The sequence below is a fragment of the Miniopterus schreibersii genome, assembly GCF_964146895.1.
Source record: "Miniopterus schreibersii genome assembly, chromosome: 3".
NCBI classification, from domain to species: Eukaryota; Metazoa; Chordata; class Mammalia; order Chiroptera; family Miniopteridae; genus Miniopterus; species Miniopterus schreibersii.
In genome coordinates this window covers 17515667-17530576 of record NC_138103.1, presented here as the reverse complement: position 1 = coordinate 17530576, position 14910 = coordinate 17515667, and the positions used below count along the sequence as shown (strand labels likewise).

The 14910-nt window shown below is 49.9% G+C and overlaps 1 protein-coding gene across 1 annotated transcript in view; it reads left to right on the top strand.

The window, feature by feature from the left end:
* Positions 1-3758: 3758 nt before the first annotated feature.
* Positions 3759-14910, top strand: part of TEKT5 (tektin 5) — a gene marked incomplete at its 5' end in the record, with an annotated part of 32995 nt that continues 21843 nt past the window's right edge. Inside the window, 4 exons of the mRNA XM_081131177.1 lie at positions 3759-4337; positions 7495-7578; positions 8191-8261; positions 12822-12965. Of these exons, the coding sequence (XP_080987303.1) occupies positions 3759-4337; positions 7495-7578; positions 8191-8261; positions 12822-12965 (878 nt within the window). The remainder of the gene's footprint in view (positions 4338-7494; positions 7579-8190; positions 8262-12821; positions 12966-14910) is intronic.

Below are 14910 nucleotides of genomic sequence, written 5' to 3'. Positions count from 1 at the left end.
TTTAAGTCACAAACTTTGCGGTGATTTGTGACAGTAGCCATAGGAAACAAATACACCCACACTCACCCACAGCACGATTCCAAATTCAGCAGTGTGCTCTTTGATTCCTATAACAGTCAGATCATTTCTCTGACGATTAGTCTGGCTTCAGAAAACTTGGACATGGAGTCTGGCTTTTCCACCTCTTGGGTAGGTGACCTTCACTTGTGAAATGGGGCAGGGGGTGGGCTAAATCAGGGGCTTCCACTGGGCTCCATGGAGCCCTGGGGACTCACGGGGAAGGCCCCTCACCTCCATTCCCTCGCCAGAGCACCTCAGGGCTCTTTGTGCCACGTGCCCCACTTCTGTGGGAGAGTTAATTTGAAGACAACCTTCCACATCAGGGAATGTGTTTGGAAACCACTGCATTTTTGAAATTGTTTATGTTGGGGATATAGAGGCCTGACTTCACTAAGCTGTTCTCCGAGCTCCCTGCCAGCCCCCTGGAAGCACACCCAGGATTTCTATCTGCTTCGCCTTTCCCCTTGGGAAACAGAGAGGGCGTTACCTGAGCCTTTCCCAAGACTAGCTGTGTGGCCTGGCCTTGGGCAAACAAATTCAACTCTCTGAGCCTGTTTGCCCACTGAAAATGAGGGAGTGAACAATGCCCGATTCCCAGCGTTATCTAAGGATAAAATGAAAGGCTGTGGCAAAGCGTGGTATAATAACAGCAATACCGGTAATCATTGCCCAGCACCTACTGTGTGCTAAGTACCATGCTGTGCCCTTGCTTGATTCTCACTACTCCGTTCTGGCGGAGCCGGGACTCTGCTGGAGGGAAAGGCCGCCTTGGCCTGAACAGCACTGGCCAGACTTCCCTATGTGCACCCTTCCTGGCCCCGGGAGCCCCTCAACCCATGGCCATTGACCCTGCGACTGATGTTTTTGTAAACAGGCTGAAGTGGAAGAGCAAGTACTTAGCATGTCTAAGAAAACAGATTTGTTTGTATCAAACCTCTTGCCAACTCCCCACCCTACCATGACATATTCTTCCTTCTCTTTACAGCAGGAAAAATGCATGAGTCATATAAATGCATATATAATATGTACGTAAAATATATATATAGTACTGACGAAAAAGGGGCGCTGTAAGAAATCTACCTGAAAGTAAGCTCACAGCATGACCTGATCATAAATTCCTAACTGGGCGGGTCTCAGTGGGTGGCCATGCCCCAGACCTATAACTTTTTAGTGAAAGGTTGATCTTTGCCTTAAGCAAGCCCTGTCCATTGTTCTTGTGCACCTAAGCTATACACCTTTGAGATGCCAGAGTAATCCTCCTTTTCAGACCTTTATGAAGCACAACCACCCTCCAGGGAGCACATAATCCTGTTAACTGTCCTGTAATTGACCCCTGCCTTGCTCTCTTCCCCCTTCAAGTAATCTTCCTTACGTTCCTTCCTTAATTCCAAATGCATAAAAGAAACTGCAAAACTGGTTTTCTTCAGAGCATTTGAGATCTTGCTTCCCAGCAATGTTCTTCAGTTTGGCACAAATAAAAACTTATAAAAATTCTCTACAGGTTTAGACATTTCTTATGTCAACAATAGTAAAACATCAGAACTTTGAGATCAGCTTTTCTTCCAGGAGTCCTGCCTTGCTTAAGAAAATCAAGCCAGAGCCCTAAAGCACTGAATGGCAGATGGGTTAGTTTCTCTGGTGGCAGTTTTACTTTGTGGACGGCTGACTTTCAGTGGGATTTGCCCTTGCACATTTCACCAGGTCATTCATGCAGGGGACCTGGAGCCCAGGGAGTGAAGCCACAGATCCTTCCGGCCTGCTTCGAACTCTCCATGTTAGAGGTCACCAAGGGACTTATTTTGCCAGTTTCTGGATTTTTCTAAGACCTTGCTTCCTTCCATGGCAGTCCTGTAACTGATGTGGGCGGGGGGGCCTTGGTGTTCATGCCTGAGCTGCCCGCCCCTACAGCACCGGGCTCCTGGCCAAGGCAAACAGGCAGGAGCAGCCACCCCTGACTAATGCCCCTCAGTGTCTGAATTGGAAGCCATTGCCAGGGTTCAAGGAAAACCCTGGCTGCTTCCTCCAGAGACCAACAGGACAGGAAAGCTTCAGGACAACATACATGCACATAAAAATATATCTAGTAATAAAGTATATATCTAGGGGCTCCCAGGAAGGGGAAACCTTCAAGACAATATATCCAAGTGAAAAATATACATGCACTTCCATCCGGTAACTTCTTCCAGAAGTTATGCTCAAACTTGCCCAGAAATGTATGTGGAAGGATATGGATTGCATTTAGCATCATGCTAAGGGAGAGAGGCTGGGCTCAAAGGACTACAGACTGAATCATTCCGTTTCTATGGCATTCTGTGGGGACAGAGGGGACAAAGGACGCTGATCACATGGTATTTGTCTTTCTCTGACTGGCTTATTTCACTTAGCATAATATTTGACAAAGGAGACAAGAACATACAATGAGGTAAAGACAGTCTCTTCAATAAATGGTGTTGGGAAAATTGGACAGCTACATGCAAAAAAATGAAACTAGATCACCGGCTTACACCATACACAAAAATAAACTCAAAATGGATAAAAGACTTAAATGTAAGTCTCGAAACCACAAAAATCCTAGAAGAAAACATAGACAGTAAAATCTCAGACATCTCTTGTTAGCAATATTTTTGCTGATATGTCTCCTAGGGCAAGGAAAATAAAGAAAAAAATAAACAAATGGATCTACATCAAACTAAAATGCTTCTGCACAGCAAAAGAAACCATCAACAAAATGAAAGCAGAAGGCAGTTTCTTGATGGGATAAAAATATTGGTGTAGAACTGAGGATTGAATACTTTTTCTGAAATTATAAAACTCTCATTCTTGATGCCCATCCTTTCATTCAGTGGTGTGCTGTGACTTAATAGTGAACCAAACAGACCTGGTCTCTGCTGAGTTGTGAGCTCACAACCTCTCCCCCTCCCCTTATTAAGATCAGGTTTATTGAAGTATAATTTATGTACCATAAAATTCACCCTTTCTAGTGGCAAATTCTACCTGTTTTGACAAATACATTTAGTTTTTGTCAAGATATAGAGCAGTACTATCAACATCCCCAAATTTTCGTGTCCTCCTACCCCCAGCTCCTAGTAACAGATCTGTCTTCTGCCCATATGGATCTGCCTTCTCCAGATTGTCATCTAAACGGAGTCACACAGGATGTGACCTTTTGAGTCTAGCTGCTTCCACTTAGCCGAATACATTTGAGATTTACTCGTGTTGTTCCGTGTACCAAGAGTTCATTCCTTTTGGCTGCTGAGTAGTATTCTGTGCAGCGGACATACCACTTTGGTGCCACCTTGGGGGGAAAAGACAGAAGGAAAAAAGTAACCTTGACCAAACTGGCCCTGACTGAGTGCGTTTACTGGCTCAGACTATGTTAAATTTTCTCCCGCAGGCAGTTAGGTCTGAAAAGGCAGATTCCATTGTTATGGAAAACTAGACAAAAGCCTTTTTTTGCAACTCTGACTCTACGGATTGAGAAACTCATTCCCTTGTTGATTTTGTGTGTGTGTTAGTTGGGACAATATGGCCCCAGCAGGCCTGAAAGTGAGCAAGGGCCCCAGTGAAGCCCCGTCCCCAGGCTTTATGACAACAGTGGCGAGTCATAGAGGTCCTGCCGGTCCCTAGAGAAGCTCCTTCCCCTGCTGTGTGCCTTGGCTCCCGGGCAGAGTTTTGCCCTTGTGGGCTGATGGGAAAGGATGGAGTTTCTTGGAACCACGCAGAACGCCAGTTACTGTGGCCCCAAGAAAGGCTGTGACTTCGCTGAGCAGCCCCTGACAGCGCCGGCCCCGGTCATCCAGGAATGCTACCAGCCCTACTACCTGCCTGGGTACCGCTACCTCAACTCATGGAGACCCAGCCTCTTCTACAGGGTCTCCAACGCCCAGACCTGCCCGGAAGGGGGCGTCACCACATGCCACAAGGGTCTCAAGCCACCCACCATCCTGCCCGCGCTCCGCTCAGGGCTCTTCTGCCGCTACAGCCCCCACGACTGGGACCGGTCCAACGAGCTGCAGATGCGCGGGGCCGAGGCCTCGCAGCTGTGGGCCGGCCGGCTGATGGGGGACTCGGTGCGGCTCATGCAGGACAAGGACCAGCTGACGCACCAGATGCAGGAGGGGACCTGCCGGAACCTGGGCCAGAGGCTGTCGGACATTGGCTTCTGGAAATCTGAGCTGAGCTACGAGCTGGACAGGCTGCTCAATGAGAACCGGAGCATGGACATGGTCAGGAGGCGGCTGGAGTGCGCGGCCGACGAGGTGAACTGTCCCTTGCAGGTGAGTGCGGGGCCAGTGAGTGCGGGCCGGGGAGGGGCCTGGTGGCCCCACTGCTTCCCTGCAGTGCAGATCACGTGACAGGCACCTTGCAGGCTGGTTTGCACTGCATCATCCTCTGCAGTCCGTTTTTAAGATAAAAAATACAACCTTGGCCAATTTAGGACAACCCCAGTCAAATCAAGGTTCCTCACACTGAATGGAATTTCTCTTTCTCCTTGGGGTTACATGAAAACTAAAGTGTTTATCAAGATATGACAAGCCTGTGTGCGATGGTCTTTAGAGGACATACTTAAAATAGCTGCTTTGTTTTTCTCCGAAGCCCTTAACACCTTCTAACAAACTCTATAATATTCACATTTATTTATTTACTGTTTTTCTCCCTGCACTAGAATATAGGTGCCATGTGGGAAGGGCTTTTGTCTGCTTTGTCACCAATGTGTTCAAGGCCAGCACTCAGCTGTGATGCGCCTGGGTGTCTACGCTGGTCCTTAATGAGCAATGTCTATGCCGACTGCCTGTTGACTAGGCCAGGGGCTGGAATCCTTCCCAGCCTAGCACAGTGTGTGGCACATAGTAGGCTCTCAGTAAGTATTGTTGGATCAATGAATGAGCATCCTACTGCGGACATTCTCGACACTTCCCTGGTCTCCCAGTCTCCCCTCATGGCCTGCATCCGTAAGGGTGGCTTTTGGCTGCATGTAAACAGACAGATGACCACAGCGACTCAACCAAATGGGAATTTCTTTTTCTGTCATAGTGAGAATTCTAGAGAGAAACAGCTCAGGCATCTGCAGCCTCCATTTGGCGCCAGAAGGTGGTCAGGCCCCTGTATTTCTGCTTGGCCATCCTTAGCATGTCCTGCTGTCCTACCGCTCGCAAGGAGGTTTCAGAGCTCACATTGCAAGCTCCTGCCCGCAAGGAGCACTGTGAAGTTCCCATCGAGGCAGGAAGGTAGGGGTATGGCGATGTGCCAACTGTGTCTATCCCTTTTTATGGGGAATATCGGGTTTTTCAGAAGGCCCATCATGTGATTCCATTTTTAGCCCATTTGCCGGAACTCACCTGGGTTCCCTAGCTTCAGAGGAGCCTGGGCGAATGTTTTTCTCTGGGTCCTGGAGTGGACATTGAGTAAGGAACCGGCATTATCCGTCTCATGCTGGGGGAGATCATCTTGGCCACGTGGATGATGCTCTGGGGCTCCCTGGAGCCTGTGGGGACTCAGAACCTCCTGCCTGGAAATCTCCTGCAGCCCCTTCTGCTCCATGTTAGGTGTGGGGACTTCTGTAGGAGAGGTCCTGCCTCCAGATCCCCCCGGAGATGTGGCACAGGGCCCATCCACTCTGGTGGGATGGGGGAGTCCTACTGTTTCCCTACACCCCTACTTTTCTCCCCTGGGAGGAGAGTGGGCAGGAATGCTGCTCAGAGGCCCAGGATAGCATCCCAAAGCTGTGCTCAACTCTCCCACTCTCTCCTCACTCCCCAGCCTGTCTGGAAAACCCAGTTGTGCCCAACACATGTGGCCTCTTCAGACAGCCACACAGTGGCACAGGGACCAGAGACATCTCAGTTCTATCCACTTCGCTCCATCTCCAGGGTTACCACCTCAGTCCAGGGGCCTCTCACTGGACAGTGGTGACTGCCTCCCTCCTGGCCTCCCCACTCCTGCTCCCTCCAACCCATTTTCCAGACAGCAGCCACGGATGATTTTCAGTATTGAACTGAATCTCCCTACTCCCCCAATAAAACCTCCTGAATGGCTTCCTAATGCACCCTTATTAACATCTAAATTCCTGGTCATAGCTGCCAGCGCTGCACGACCCAGCTTCTGCCCAATGCTCCAGCCTCAGTTTCTCCACTCCGGTCCCAGCGGCTTCCTGTCTGTCCCCACCCCCCTTGGCCTTTGCATCTGCTGCTCCCTCTTCCTGGCACAGTATTCCCATTCATCTCCGTTGCTTCTCATGACTTAGGTCACGGGTTGTCGCCTCGGAGAAGTCCCCCTGACCGCCCTGACACCCTTACTGCACACCCGCCCCACAGCTCTACCGCAGTCAGAAAGGATTGCGTTTCTTTATGTGTTTACTCGAGTGTGCTCTCACCCCTCTGTGAGAGCCCCATTACAGCTGGGCCGCCTCTTTGGTTTACTGCGGTATCCCCAGTGCCCTGACTGAGGGTGACACAGAGAAGGGGCTCAGGGAATTCTGCGGAATCAATGAGCCCCCCTCCTTCCCGAGTTCCCAGGTGCATTGGGCAGCCCAACACCAAGATGTCAAGCTCCCCACTTCCTGCCTCCCCCGCTGCTCTTTGTGACATCACAGGCTGCTGGCCCATCTCCATTCTTTCTCAGTCTCATTGCAGGGGCTCCCTTGAGCTGTTGCCTTCCTGTCTTCTATTCCGCTCTGCTTATGTCTCCATGACAGTTGTAAGATCCATTGCTATGTGGCAGGGCTGACTGGGTCTTGGCCCTGGTCACTTTCCAAAGCTCTCCACCCCATCCCCCCATTTAGAGATCTCCAAAAATCACTTTTCATAGTCAATCCAATTGACCCCTGGACAATGATGGGCGAGGAACACCGACTGCCCAGGCAGCCAAAAGTCCACATATAACTTTTCACTTCCCCAAAACTTAACTACTGCTAGGGTACTGTTGACTGGAGGCCTTACTGATAACATAAACCATCAATTAACACATATATTGTATGTTCTATGTATAATATACTGTATTCTCACAGTAAAGTAAGCTAGAGAAGATAAAATGTTATTAAAATTATAAGGGAGAGAAAATACATTTGCAGTATTTATTTTTAAAATCTGCATATAAGTGGACCCATGTAGCTGAAACCCGTGTTGTTCCGGAGCCAGCTGTATATTCATAGCGATGTTGACAGTATTCTGAGTGCCTTACTCTTGTTGAGCTGACTTAACCTGCACAGCAAACCTGTGAGATAAGCACAAATATTGCACCCATCTGCTGTCGTGGCATCTCACAGCCGTGGCGGGGGAGGCAGAAAGCCACTCAGACGCACAATGTGAGGCTATGTGAAGCAGTAGGTTTCCCTTGGGATAAAACAGATCACTGCCAAGATAGATGGGAGTCCCTCCACTCCAGGTCTGCGTAAGACTGCAGGGTGAACACACCATTTCCCACTGCTTCCTACAGGTGGCACTGGAGTGTCTGTACCATCGAGAGAAAAGGATCGGGATTGATTTGGTCCATGACAACGTGGAGAAAAACCTTATCCAGGTAAGGTGCCTCCTGGGTGTGCCCAGGCCCCAAGGGAGGAGGGAGGGACAGCTGGTCAGAGAACTTTCTGAGTTGCCTGCCAGGAGCAGAAGCCATCTGTGCCAGCCCATGCAGAGTTAGAGCTAAGAAAGCCAGGGTGGGGGCCTAGGTTGTAGCTTAGGAACAGGGAGAAACGTCATTTGGCCCTCAGTCTTTTCATCTCTAAAATGGGCACCACCATCATCATACCAGTAAATAATAATAATAAAAGCCAGCATTTATTGAGCACCTACTATATGTCAAGCACTGTACCACTTTGTATGCATTATTTAATTTAATGATAAAGCAATCTACAATTGAGTAGTTGGCACAGAGTAGGTACTAGATTTTTCGTTTAATCTGGAAGTATATAAAAGAGAAGAAAGCAGGCAAAGAATGTAGAACCTCCTCAATCAACCCTTATCTGTCTGGCAGGGAATCATGTGGATGGAGGCAGGACGTGGGCTCCACCCTGATGTTTCAGTTTGTGGGGTCAAGGGTGGGCAGCGAGAGGTGCGGGATGAGACACTGGCCTGGGAGACAGGATGCTGTGAGTTTGCAAGGGCACGGCTCTTTCTGACATTTTCATTGCAGGAGGTAGATTTGCTGAAATGCTGCCAAGAACAAATGAGAAAATTAGCTCAAAGGATTGATACCCAGATGCGGTAAGGGCTGCTTTCTCTCCCTCTTGGAGTTTGTTTGGGTTCCCCAGGTTTTGGGGGGCAAGCCAGATGGACCTCTAGCTCTCGGTGGTTCTTTTGGTCAGGGGTATACTAGTAAGTGTTTAACAACCAGCTCCTTAGGAAAGAAAGAAAAAAAATCCTGATTTGGAGCCCTTGCCAATGTCAGGGTGTAGATGCCACCATGACAGGTGATTTCATCCTACCAATAGGGAGCTATGGAGTGTGCACACTGATTTCCATGAGTCAGCACATCGCTGATTATTCCTGTTTGCAATGAGGGCTCAGCAAAAGAAATTGCCCTCATGGTGGCCCCTCTTTACCTGTGGCTTCCCCATGGGAGCTCTGAACCTGGGGAGATGGCAGAGAGTGGGCGGCATTAGGCATCAAGGCAAAGGGCTGGGGAATCTCCAGAGGGGAGCTGGTGGACGCCTGAGCCAAGAGTCTTCAAAAGGAATCAGCTTTTAGTTCTTGGAAGATTATGTAATCGGTGTCATGACAAGCCAGGAGGCTCCCGCATAATTAAAGGGAGGCTTGAGTTTTACGGGGCTTGGGGTCCATAGCTAAGCTCTTGGCACCCAACTCCTCCAGAGGCGGCCTTCCTGCCTGGTCTTGACCCGGGCACTTGCCTTTAACTCACGCAGGGCATGCTGCTCTGCTAGCTTCCCCTCTCCATTTGCTCAAATATAGATAGGAAGAGGCGGCTGGCAACCTTTCCAGGGCACCCTTCCTGCTGTGTGGGGCACATGGGAGGCCAGATGGGATGTAAAGGGTCAGGCAGTTTGCAAATAGGCTCTGGGGCTTGGTGCCCTGGCTTGCTGTACCCCCGAAACAGCAGTCACCTCCTTACCCCACTCCCCACCAGCAGCCCCTCAGTTCCACTGAGGCACTGAGAACTGGGTGGCAGGGATTAGAGAGAAACAGCCAGGACCAAACACATTCAAGGCAGTGTTGAGAGCTACCAGCAGAACTGAGGGCTTGGTCAGGGCAGATCCAGGGAGGAGTCATAGGTGGGGTGTCCGAAATGAGGTGCAAGCACAGCAGTGCTGAAGGGCAGTTGAATGGGTGAAAACAGGGTTAAATTCTGTCATTTGTGTGCCTCTGTTCTGATTTCTGACAATTCCACCAACTTGGACTACTGCTTGCCTAATGTCTAAAATTAATTCACTTTTTAAAAAACTTTAAATCCTTGGATTTAAACAGGAAAGTTTGGGCAGGTAAATGACTTTGTTGTATTTTTATTGCTCTTATTCTTACAATTACATATTTTGGGCAAGAGAGAATGATTTTCCATTTTTTGTTGACAAAGTTGAGATAGAACTCAATATTGGGGTGACAGGAGGGCTGAAGTTTGGGGAACAGGACCTTTTGAGTTGGCAGAGTAAATGAAAGCCCAGACTTGAAATTGGGAATCTGGACCCTGGAAGAGAAATTCTGAGGCTAGGGTGGGGTGCAAGGGCTGCTTGTGCAACCTCAGGCAATGAAGGACTAGCTGGGAGAGTTGGGAGAACCAGAGATAAACCAAGGCAGTCCCATCACCTGGGAGACACAGAATGAGGACTGACATGAGAGACAGAGAGAGACAGAAAAAGAAACACATGAAGTGATAAACAGTGGTGGTGGTGACACAGATGTGTGCAGACAAAGAGAGAAGTCAGGAGGTGAGTTAGAGACAGAGAAAACAGATGGAGAGGGACAGCCACAGAGAAAGAGGGGAAAAGCAGGGGATGTTGGAATAGCCGCTGAGAGATGAAGCAGCTGAGGCGGGGCTGGGGGGGGGGGGACCAAAGCAGGTGCAGGAGACATTCCCTCCTGCAGGACCAGAGGCCAGGCCTCCCTGGACAGAGACTGTTGGATCTCGAGGAGCCGCCCAGTTGTCAGAGGATGCCTGGCATCTTGCAGGGAGGCAGCGCGTGTTGTCAGGCAGCCTGATTAACTTAGAATCGGCCAGAGCTTTATTGTCACTGTGTGCTGGTCGCCTGTGGGGAACTCTGCCGCTGACCCACTCAGGTGGCCAACCTGGCACAGGCAGGCCTGGGATGGCTGTTGACTTGTGGTTTTCTGGGTGAGGCCTGAGGCCCCCATCTGGGCAGGATCACGATCTCAGCTCACCAGGCTCTTCCTGATGGGGCAGGAGCCAAGTTCCGGCTCTTCCTGGTGGACCAACAGCCACGTGAGCCTTGACACGGGCTGGGCACTCTATCATGGACCAAGGAAGGGAGACAGGGGCTGTCCCATCCTTCCCCAGGCCTCATTAGCAAGGGCCAGCAGTCTGGACCAGCTGACCAGGGATTCTGAGGCCCCAGGTGCCCCTCTAATGCTCTGGCAGGTTTCTTTTTTACATTCTGGTCTTTCTTCACATTCCAGCCAGTTCATTAGACTTGATGGAGCTCTATTTCTCCACTGCTCTGCCCATTCAGAAGGCCCCCAGGGCCCCAGGATGGTTCCTTCTACCCAACATTGCCCCTGAGTATCCTGATAGGTGGGAGCCACCATCAAGATTTCACTTCCTTTTTCTTTTTTTTAAACATGTTAACAATTTTATTTATTTAAAATTGATTTTTAAAGAGAGAGGAAGGGCGAGGGGGAGAGAGAGAGAGAGACATCAATGCGAGAGGGATACGTCGATCAGCTGCCTCCTGCACACCCCCTACCGGGGATCGAGCCAGCAACCTGGGCACAAGCCTTGACAGGGAATCAAACTGGCGATCTTTCAGTGCATGGTACGGCACCCAACCAACTGAGCCACCCTGACCAGAGCCAGGATTTAATTTTCTTGCTCCTGGCCTGTTTGAAACCCTCACCGGCTCCTAGTATCCACAGCAGAAAAAGAAATTTGCAAAAAGATAGACAGAGACAGACAGGGGAGAAGGAGAGAAAGGGAAGAGAGGGGGAGAGAGACCCCTTAAGACAGAGAGAGGCCAAGAAAGGTGAGGCAGAAACAGATAAAGATGTGAGAAGGGGATAGACAGAGAAAGGGAGAGAAAGAGAGAGAGGGCGAGAGGATGCGGAAGGCGAAAGAGAGAGACAATGTCAGATGCACACCAGTCACTTTAGTTGGCGTCTGGACATGAACTCGCTTGGTCAGAGTTATTCCTTAATTCTCTTTGTTTTCCTAAGCACTTCAAGGCGAAAGTCGCAGTCGATGCTTAGGTGCTTTTAACACTGATCTCTTTTTTCAGTCAAGAAGGAAACAGGAAAAGGCTCAGGCTTGGGGCCTTCCAGAGACAATGGAGTCTAGCTAGGATTCTGCTAGTGCTTGCTTAGTATTTATGTTTGAGGTGACCCATTAACAGAAAGAATTATTGGTTTTCCTTTAAAGACAGTGATTGAGGTTTTCTTTTTACAATATATTTATTGATACTTTAAAAGTTTCTTAGTAAAAAAAAAGTAGCAAGTAAATGATAGTATATGTACTTTGGGACTACGACAAGAATCATGAAAGTGATTCTCCAGTGTCTAGAGTTTGGCAAACAGTGGCCTTTATGTCTAAACTTCTCAGCCAAGATAGCAGCCCTCGAGGTTCAAGGCCTGGACCCTCCCTATTGTCTTCTCCTTACCTCTGCTCAGTCCCCGACTCTGCCCGGTCCCTGAGTGCCCAGTCGCTGCCTCCTATTAGTCCCTGACTCAGTCCTGGACTGCCCGGTCCCTGATTCTGACAACCTTTCTGAGCCGCTTATAGGTCCCCAAACACCTGGAGGTCTCTAGCTCCTCTGCTTCTGTACACGTGGTGTCCTCAGCTTGGAATTCTCATCCCCCCACCCAACTTTGTCCATAATGTCGACTCCTACAGCCCAGGTACCTCCCTGGGGAGCCTTCCCTGATCACTCCCTCACCCTGAGTTAATGGCTCCCTCCTGCATGTTACTGTGTACCCTTTACAAACCTGCACTGTTGCCCTTATGATGCTGTGCGGTATGTGGTTTTACTGTATTTATTTACACAAATCGGTGAGCAACGTGAAGGTAAGTGACCAGGCCTTATCCATGTCGTTTCCCTCTGCGCTGGGCATAGGGTGAGACACATGATTTAGAGCGATACCAGGCTTTGTCCAAAGTGTAAATTCCTATCTTCTCAATCAGGTCAGCAAACTACAGCTGAAGGGCCTGATCTGGCCCACCACCCAGTTTTGTGAATAAAATTTTATTGCAATGCAGCCATACCCATCATTTATATATTATCTATGACTGTTTCTACATAGCTGAGTAGTTGCCACAGAGACCATCTGACACACAAAGCCTAAACGGTATTTGACCCTTTACAGTAAATGTTTGCTCACCCCTGTTCTAATGACAATAGGTCTGCTTGGATTGGGGGGAGGTTGGGGGAGCAGGGGGAGGCCCTGGGTATGTGGTGGGGGCATCAAGGTGGGAAGAGGGCTGAGAAGCTGCTGGGGGTGGACAGAACACCCTCCTGGGAGTCCACAGACTTGACTTTCCACCGTGGTTCTGCACTGACCTCCCGTGTGACCTTGGTGAGGGACTCTGGATGAGTGCACAGTCCAGGGATAAATCCTTGACCATCTGTCCTCTCCCCCCTCTTCCAGGGATAACCGAGATGCTCAGCACGCTCTGGAGAGGGACCTTGAGGACAAAAGCTCAGCCCAGTTTATTGATGAAAAGTGTTTTAACCTGAGGAACACATCAGACTGCATCAGCTTCTTCCACGGCGTGGAGAAGATCGATGGCACGTGAGTACCGGGCTCTTGGTCCCCATCTGGCCCTGCCCATGGGAGTGGGTCTGCTCCTGCCAGGCAGCCTTAAAGGCTCAGCATGCACCAGTCAAGCGAGAAGCAGTGTGGTTGATGGGGATCCTGGGTTGCAACCCGCAGTATCCAATTCTGGCTAAAAACTTAAGACAAGAGAGAATTTACTGGAAGGTTGTGGAGAGCCGCTGACTCACAGGGAAGGCTGGAGGGGAAGGTTCTGGCGGCTTGAATGAGCCGGGAAGTGAGAGCTAATCAGCTATTTTGTCAGATACCATCATCTTTCCATTCTCACTCCACTTTGTCCAAGATTCAAATTCCAGCAAGAGAGAGCAAGCGACTGGCTTAGAGAGGGTCACATGGCCACTGCTGCTGGGCCAGGACATGCTGGGGCGCCTCGATTGGCAGCCACCAAACAAACCCCACAGCATAATGGTTATAGCCAGAGGGAGGAGGAATTCAAGCTCGGCTGGGAGGGCTGATGGACGTCCACCAGCGCTGGTAGTGGTGAAGCGTGGATTCTGCAGCCAGGCTCCCCGGCCTCAGGTCCAGCCTCTACACTAGTATGCGGGGTAAATTACTTCATCCGCTGGGCCCGTTGCTCATCTATAGCACTGGATTAATAATAGTGCCCACCTCCCAGAGTTGCTATGAGCATGAAAGTGTCCGCGTGGGAAGTGCTGAGCACACAGCCTCGTGTAGGGGAATGACAACAGCCAATATTTATTGAGTGCTTGCTGTATGTCTTCACTGACTCAGCACAGCAGCTATGAGGCTGGTGCCTTCTGTATGCCAGGCACTGGTGTGGGCATGTCACAGCATCGGGGCACTTCATGCGGGACGAAAGCATGCTTTCCCAATCCTAATTGGTAGCTTGAAGTCTGGGGAGAGAGACACAGTTTGGTACTGGCAAAGAGGGGTGTCTATCTTGGGCCCTTTAAAAAATCTCTAGCACATAGATTTGTGCTTGTCACATAGTAGGTGTGCAATAAACATTTGTTGAGAAAGAATGAAGGAAAGGAGGAAAGGAGGGAAAGAAGAACCAAAGGAAGGGAGGGAGGGGAAAAAGAAGGAAGGAAGGAGAGGTGTTTGTTGGCAGTCTCCTGGACCACGCCCAGGGTCACTTTCTGGATCTTGGTAAATATGGAAGGGTTGAGAGGACCCTTTGGAGTTCCTAGCAATGACAACTCCTGGGAACCTTTCTTTTCCTGACAAAGTTGACTACCCCATGGCACTGCCAAGGCCAGCAGGACTTAGGGGTTCAGTGCCCTCATCCACAACTGTCCATCAGGACAGGGAGTCTGGATGCTTCCCTGAAACCTGGGCAGATGCCTCCCTGAAAGCTGGGCAGCCAGGCCAGCTGGCGGAGACTCCGACTTCCATGCCCCAGAGGGGCTGCTGTTTAAAGTCTCTCACCCATGCCTGGCCGGCGTAGCTCAGTGGTTGAGCATAGACCTAGGATCTAGGACATTGCAGTTTGCTTCCCGGTCGGGGCACATGCCCGGGTTTCGGGCTCAAACCCCAGCAGGGGGCGTGCAGGAGGCAGCCAATTGATGACTGATCATCGATGTTTCTATCTCACTCTCCCTCTCCCTTCCTCTCCCTGAAATCAATAAAGATATATTTAAAGTCTTTCACCCAGCACCTCCACTGCTGTTTGTGGTGACTAATTGCTCCTCAGGGCTTTTATTTGGGCTTTCTTTTTTTCAATCTCTATTGTTGAGAGTATTACAGATGTCCCCCTTTTTCCCCCATTGCCCCCCTCCACCCAGTTCTTGCCCCGCCCCAGTGCTTCACCAGTCTATTGTCTGTGTCCATGGGCAATGCATATATGCATGTAAGTCCTTTGGTTAAAGCAGGGCCACATCCGGGCAGCCTAAAGGACATTTAGAGACTCTGAATTGCAGTTGTCTCTGTTCACCTAAGTCCT